Source organism: the organism of the source record quoted next, unplaced genomic scaffold (assembly GCF_019419815.1).
Source record: "Pyrus x bretschneideri cultivar Hongxiangsu unplaced genomic scaffold, Pyrus_bretschneideri_v1 Contig48, whole genome shotgun sequence".
In the NCBI taxonomy this organism is placed as follows: domain Eukaryota; kingdom Viridiplantae; phylum Streptophyta; class Magnoliopsida; order Rosales; family Rosaceae; genus Pyrus; species Pyrus x bretschneideri.
In genome coordinates, this window is record NW_025999785.1 from 1,626,324 (window position 1) to 1,634,128 (window position 7,805).

The following is a 7,805-nucleotide window of genomic DNA, read 5'->3' on the forward strand; positions in this document are numbered from 1 at the left end:
ACGGTCTGTGCCAGTCTTATTTAGACTGATCTCCAAGGAACTGGGTCTCGATAGAGTTTCTTTAAGCAGTCAAGTTCCAGAAGAATTCGCACCAAGAACACAGCAGTCTTAATTCGCCTCCACGATCGAAAGCTTTTTGTTTTAACTAGTATTTTCACAGGTGGTTTTGTGAGGAATTTTTTCGTCGTCCAGTTTTCAGGGTCGTGTAAAGTTTGTACATTGTATCGATTTTGTTGTGTAATCAGAACAGTTACCTCAGGTGAGAAATCTATAGGAATCAAATTCCCAATTCTTTGGTGCAAATATATGCTTTCAGAGATTTGCAACCCGGCGTAATCTTAATCAAAATAAAACTTGAGGAACAATTAGCAAGTATTGAAACTGGAGAGGGAGGGAACTGGATCAAAAATAGCCTCCTCTAGTTGATCATATTCTTGAGTTTTAAGTCATCTTTAACTAAGCCGGCCAAAAAATTATAAGTCAAAACATGGCCCGTTTTGACATAAAATCCATCTCTTATGAAGGGTTGGGCCAAACAAATTTGGGACCCACCAGGCCAAAATATAGCCAACTGGACAGAGGGCTAGGCAAACATAGTCAGCCAACCAGCCCAAATTGGGCCTAGCTGTGCTGCTAGCTGACATCATATAGCCTTTTTTTTTTTTTTTTTTTCAAGATGAAATTTAAAAATTCTAATTTTTTTTTCCTATAAATACCTAAGTCATTTCTACACCATTTTTAACATCTTTTTCACCCTTCCATACTATCTTACCTCATTTTAATGTCTAGGTTGTTAACATGCAAATAAAATTAAATATATTTGATAACATGAAACTTAAAACAACATTTAGCAACAAGTGACCCTCAAAATATGTCCAGAAACCTAATTTTAATGTGGTAGTTTAATTTAATTAATCGATAGTCACTTAGTACTACGGTATGATGTTATTCCTCTTCACTTGTGAGTGAGAAGTCTTAGGATCGAATCTCGTGAATGGCTAATTCGATACCAAATTAGGTTGCCCATTGTGTGGCTTAGCCGAACTTCTCATTCTCTCAGTGTAAAATATATCGTTATACTAAAAAAAATTCAATTAACCGATAAAATTAAAATACAAACTTAAAATAATAAATTATTGAGGGGCTAAAAAACAGTCTCTTTTAATTGGAGATTGTATATAGATATAGACTGGCACTGTTGATTAAAAAATAATTTCTCCCTACAATTCAATCAATCATCTTTCAATTTTATTCTTCAAGCAAATAGTGCCAACGAAAAATCAAACTGGAGACCTCGAGTGCACAATTAAGCTCAGATACAAACTCTCGTATATTAATACACTTCAAAACTAAGTGGTAAAACTCTGTTACTAGTGAATATAATGTCCTTTATTCACCATATTCATACCCCCCCAACGGAAAAGGACATCTGTTTGGAAGATAACAAACGATTTCAGACTCCGAAAAACATGGCCATGGCGGCTACTATAAGTGACAACACAACCCAAGGTACCTTCATATACTGATATACGTGTACTGCTGATGCTTCCAGACTCACATATGCAAACTATTTTGGCATTTGGCTGCTATTATTCTCGTTCAGCCTAGCAGCGGCCGCCACCGAAGCCGCCACTCCAGTCGGATGGGTAGTCAGGTATGGATCGTTTCGCATTTCAGCACCAGTCACTCCCTCAGCATCTCGACGTGTTGCCGGTTTGTCTGCCGGTAACTTTGAAGTTGCATTCTGCAATACATACATAATACTAAATGTCACTCATATTCTTTTCCAAAGTGATCAAATTATCATTGAATTTGCTAACCGCAAGAATGTCAGCCAGTTTGGTCTTCTCCTCGTCCTTTGTAGCCCGACCATTGAGGGTTGCGGCAGACTGAGCCGCAGCGGCCACACCACCAGGTACTATATTGGTGCGGCCAGTGGCTCTAACCTCGGCCGCTTGAATTGCAGCGGCATCACTCCACTCAACTGGCTTCTGTCCGGCTGTCATAGCCGTGGCCTCCAGGGCCTCACCAATGGTGATTTGAACGGCGGAGCCTCCGACACGATGCATAGTGTTTGGTGGTGCCAATGGAGCTCGCTGGCTGTATTGCCCCACAACCTACCCTTCACAAAGAACATACACAAACGCATATGCATGTATTATATATTTTCGTTTCCAATGTGCAGGTGCAACTAAAGCAAAATGAAAATTAAATTAATAGAGTCACCAACGTAAGAAATAATTTGACAATAATTTGTTATAATTTTATTAATTTGAGTTCAAATGTTTGAACAAGGTTGTTTCACCAAATTTATCTTATTAGCTTGTATATTAGTGTTTTCTAAGAACAACAATAACAACGTCTTATTCCAATATAAGTGAGGTCGGCTATGTGAATTCTAGAACGTCATTGAGCTTGATTTTGCACTAAGTCCACCGTTAGCTCCAAGTCTTCCGTTATACATAATACGAAGTACTTAAGTTTTTTGTAGAATATATAACACTGTTTGGCCCATGCTAAATCATTTACTTTTTGTTTAGTGTTTTTTCATTTCCATTTTCGTTCAAAATTTTCAAACTTCCATGATTCTTTTCTATAATAGTACATGGTTACTTAATTTTAAGGTCAAACTTTATACCTCGACCAATTCATGGATTTTCCTTTGCTTTTCCTGATCTACATGCATTTGATTTGAATCCGAACCCTAGAACCAATCAAGAAGGAATCGAACAAAGGAACACTTCAAAATCAAATAAATTAAAAAATTGAATGTAAAATTATATATAAGCACTTTGAGTTGTTAGCTATAGAACTCAATTGTGTGCATATAAATATACTCTATGCAAGAAATATACTGAACCTGTCCACCGATCGACTCCGTTATTATACGGCGTGCCGGAACATCAGCCTCCTTAACGCTAACCCCGCCGCCGTCTCCTCCAACATCCGCTTTCACGTCACTTGAACCGACAACAGCCGCCTTCTCATTCTGCGTGGCGGCGGACTGGATGATTGCAGCAGCACCACCCTTGACGGTCTGCCCCAACACAGCATTTTCTGCCGCCTGGATCATGGCGGCATCCTTGGGCGTCACCACCTTGTCCGCCAGCTGGGCGCCCTGAACACCAGGAAACACATCCCCATATGTCACCGGCTCCTTCTGATCTTCAGGTTTCCGCGGCTGTTCTTGGCTCATTTTTCAGATCAAAAGTATTGTTTTTTTAATATATTTTATGGAATTGTAAGAAGAATTTTTTCGTGAAATGTTTGATATTTAGGTTAGAGAGTAGAGAAAAGCATGGAGAAGAAGGGGGAGGGGGCTTTTAACGTACGTGCATGGGGAGAGATTCAACATTTGGACACGTAGAAATGTGGCAGGATTTTGGGTGGACAGCATGATAGTGTTTGAGAGGAGTTGGCGAATTCGTAGGTGAATTTTGTTGGTTTCAAGTGCTTAGGTACATGGTTAACGTGGAGACAAATGGCATTGGGACGAAAAAGATGATGACTCGTTCCAAGTAGTAAGTACCTTGACCTATTTATTTCGGCTGTCAGCTATGGCCATGGGTGGAGAAAATTTCATTAAGGCAACCTGATTACGTGGATGGTATTAACATTGTACAAACAAGATTGGATTTATACGAAATATTCATGAAGCATGAATACAAATACACATATGCTGACAAGACATAACGATATTTAAAATTTAAAATATATTAAAATATGATATGTCATAGATACGACAATAAAAAAACATTCAAATTCAAGTTCATTCTAGTGTAAGGGTTATATTCCTTATTTCATTAGACGCAAGCTCTTTGTATTCATCAACATTCAACTAAATCTTTATTTTTTAATTATTTCCTTCTCTTAATTTTTCATTTGAAAGTGTAATGGTATCTTAAAAGCTGAATACTTTTATTCAACAAGTATATCCAACAAGTATCGTATATGATAAAATATAGGATACCAATATGCGACTAAACTAAAATATCCGTGTTTTATAGCAAAACATATTATTCAAAGTTGCAGCGATTGACGCGAGTTCCTCTCGAATTTGACTGAAGCGCCCGCAACATAGTGTCTTGCTGAATCACGAACAATAATTTGCCATCCTTGTTTTGGAGAAAATTTTCATTGTGACGGAAATATGGGTGATACACTGCGTGTTTTTATATAAGTTGTTGAAAATTGTATTTTTTAAGTTATTAACTTTTTAGCACACATATTCCACCATTGATATAATAACACGTGACGTACTATTTTATGTTCCAGTCATACTGAAAAATCTCTTATTATTTTGCTAGGAGCCCAATAGAAAACATAAAGATTACAAAACCCAAGTTCACCTTCAATCCTAGGCGAGTATAACCTTTCCAAGAAAGCTAGTGAAGTTTTCTCCACCAAAAGGCAGCCATGATCCGATTGAGGTCATCGCAAAAATGTTCACTCATCGTGTAAAGAGGAACGATTGTGCTTTTACTTTGACGAGAAATTTTATGTGTGCCCTAAAAACAAGGTGAGACACCGCATGTTATAATACAATTGGAGATAAATTTTTCTTTTTCAACTGTTCCTCCAATTGTATTATAATAAGTAGTGTGCCGCCCTATATTTTGAACACAACGAAAAATCTTTCCACTTTGACAAGTTACTTCGTACCCACCGCACTGAGAAGTTTGCCCTTCCAGCACTGAAGCCTTTTCCACACTCTCTCCTTAATATGGCTGAAACAAGAGCTTGATCAGTTGATCCCTAAGGCTTGATCAGTCGCCTTCACATTTCGACTGAAGCACACTGCGCTCGTCTGGAGACTTACCCTCTGCCCAGAAGCCTGCTCATGGGAATCAATAGTCATTGCTCTAGCCCATTACCCCATTATTTAACAAAGACGAGTGATTTTGCTCCCTTCACAATTAAAAATTTATTCCTTCACAACGCTTTCAACCTGTAATCATATCCAAAACCAAAAACGTGTTATTATTTTCACATTTATTATTTATTTACGACACTTAGTGAGAATGGTGCCACAATAATTTTGGTGTCACATGCTTCACAAGAAATTCGTGTGTGGATTTACCAATCTTTGCGTCTTTCGAGAAACTTCTGCAATGACATAACGAATAAGTGGTAGATCATCCAAAAAATGGGGATCCGTTTTCTTAAAGGCCTCCACAATTGTAATTACACTTTGAGCTCACTAAACATGGGCTCAAGCAAACAAGGCCTTCAAATTAGACCCATATATCAAAATCATATAATAAATCCAATCAGAGGCCCAGGCCCAGATCTTTCTTCTTCCTCCTTCGTTCATTCCCGTTCATTCATTCATTCATTCAGTGAATCAACTGAGCATTTCAGCTGACAATCGAATTCGGTCTTTAGGTTGTCAATCTCTCTCTCTCTCTCTCTAGATTCTCTCTCTAGAATCTCTGATAGGGAGGCAGAGATAGCCTGAAAGATGGAAGGTGAGAGAAAGCTGTCGGCGGAGGCGGTGGCGATATTCAGAGAAGGCATAGGGTTGGTTTTGTCCCGGTGGTCGGCGCTCCAATTGGCCGTCGACAACGAGTGGGGCGGCCGTGGCTCGCGCCAAAAAGCGGAGCAACTCGCGGCCGATGCCTTCTCCTGGTTCACTCAGTCTGCAGGTATTCAAATCAACTCACTCACCTCAACTATGGGTATGTTTGGGAGTGCTATTAAAATAAGCGCTTTCAGATCACCAAAATTCTTTTGATCATGTTTGGCAGAAAAAAAAAAAGAAGTGCTTCTGGGTTAAAAAAGCACTTGCCATTTGAAGAGCTTTTGGGAGAAGCCCTTGAAATTTTATTAGAAAATTTGATGTGCTTCTAATAGAAGTGCCTATGAGCAGAAGTGCTTTGAAAAGAATCCACCTTTTTTGTTTCTGATGGTGCTTATGTATATGTGTTGATTGATTCTATTCAGAGATTCTATACATTGATGATTTGGAAGATATTCTCAATGAAGCTATGATTTCTCTCAATACAATGATAGAGGATGGCAGCATTGAGGAGGTAATGCTCTTCAATTGATAAGTACCCATTTCAATTTTCCTCGGATTTTGTTTTTGATTGGAGCAATAATCTAATTCTCATAATTAAACTATACTACGGGGAGGAGATTCGAACTTAGGTGCAGAGGGGTAGCACTTGCCCTAATTTTAATTTAACTATATACTACGGGGATGGGAATCGAACCTGGGTGGACAGGGGCAGATCACTTGGCGCTAGTCAACTTGATTTAGCGGAAGCCTGGCGATTTTCCTTTGATAGCTATCATTTATGTATATCTGCATATTTTTGCTGCAATTTGGCTAGTTTTTTAATATCGGGGATGCGGTTTTTCAGTATTGGTTTTCTGTCTTGATGATGTTTGTAATCCGTTTTTCTTCTCTGAACTTTTACAGGTGGCTGAAAAGTTAATGTTTATGTATGAAGACTGTTTGACTGGCAATTTCAATTCTGTTGAAAGTTTGAGAGATGCCAATCATCGAAGAGTTGCCGTTCCTCATGTTAGACAAGTGAGTTATACTCAATGCCCTTAGCTTTTAGCGGATTTGCTTCAATTCGATAATTTTCTTTTGAGTAGACATAACAAAGAGGCTGTGTTATTCGATAAATGATGCACATGTTATTTGTTAGTACCACTAATGTGTTGTAAGTAGTCAGTTCTTCATGAGTCTATTTGAAGAGGACTTATAATTGTTGGTAACGTGATCTGAATTAGACGTCAATTAATCGTTTAAGTATCAAGAGTGATACTGGAAATTGTGCTTATTAGTTGACAATCACAGCTCCTGATAAGAGATGAGAGGCCTCCCGTTCCATGATTATTATCCTCTCGTGCTATCACTTTGTTTTTTTTTTTTTTATAACAGATGTCTAGGGCTAACTCTAATTGGAGAGGGAAAAGGTGGTAATTATCGTTATATTGCAATTCGTGTGATGAAGGTAGCAAGATCTTATGATGTATCGTCTCATATTAACATACTTGATGATTTTTTAGGTTGTCAACTATTGTAGTAAAGAAATCAAATCTTTCAACTGCTTTGCAAATGCATTTTCTTCGGGAATTCAACTTGTGTAGCTCTGTCCTATTTAAGAGAAATCCTTCTGGACATTGGAATCATGGGAACAATTCATGCTGGAGAACCTTTCTTGGTCATATGCATGCTCCAAAGTATTGAGTGTGATATATTGAAATCATATTGCTTACATTTCTTTTCGTTTGCTTCCTTATCATTTCAGGAGAATGAAGATGACGATGATGATGATGACGATGACAACGAGGAAACAGATGGTTCATCAAACATGATGGTGGACACACCAGAGTCCCAGCCAAATTTGGATCCAGCAGACGCGACGAGCAGTAAACCAACTCCCAAGCCAGCAGCTAAAACAGAAGATGGATGGGAAGTAGTTGGACCAAGACGTAATCGGGGTAAAAGGAATTAGGTTGAACCCTAAATTGTGTGTCCTAAAAAATTTTGTATTTCGCTCCGTCGAGTAGAGTTTCTATCTATTTTGTTTGATCATGTCCGTAGCTGGTTGGTTAGTCAAATTTCGCGTGTTTTCCCCTTTACTTTTTCTGAGAACTTGTAGCACAACTACATGATTGTATTGGAGTTTCTTTAGGTACCGTTTGGTATGCAGACAGGACGGAACGAAGATTCCGTGCTATGTTTGGTATGTGCAGGATGCAACGGGACGGTTGTTCTATTTTGTGTTTGGTAAGCGCATGTCGAATGAAACCAAAACATTAAATGACCAACTTACTATTGTTCCGTC

General features: G+C 38.5%; 2 protein-coding genes across 2 annotated transcripts; one reads left to right on the plus strand and one right to left on the minus strand.

Annotated features, from left to right (window-relative positions):
• Positions 1 to 1,279: 1,279 nt before the first annotated feature.
• Positions 1,280 to 3,217, minus strand: LOC103954446 (late embryogenesis abundant protein D-34-like). The gene is made up of 4 exons (XM_009366278.3): positions 2,861 to 3,217; positions 2,639 to 2,704; positions 1,821 to 2,117; positions 1,280 to 1,744 (listed from the first exon to the last, which is right to left on the minus strand). Exons 1-4 carry the CDS (start codon positions 3,194 to 3,196, stop codon positions 1,568 to 1,570), a joined length of 876 nt encoding a protein of 291 aa, XP_009364553.2. The 5' UTR covers positions 3,197 to 3,217; the 3' UTR covers positions 1,280 to 1,567.
• Positions 3,218 to 5,322: 2,105 nt separating this feature from the next.
• Positions 5,323 to 7,805, plus strand: LOC103954447 (pre-rRNA-processing protein TSR2 homolog). Its single transcript, XM_009366279.3, has 4 exons — positions 5,323 to 5,645; positions 5,944 to 6,032; positions 6,425 to 6,538; positions 7,266 to 7,805. Exons 1-4 carry the CDS (start codon positions 5,462 to 5,464, stop codon positions 7,470 to 7,472), a joined length of 594 nt encoding a protein of 197 aa, XP_009364554.2. The 5' UTR covers positions 5,323 to 5,461; the 3' UTR covers positions 7,473 to 7,805.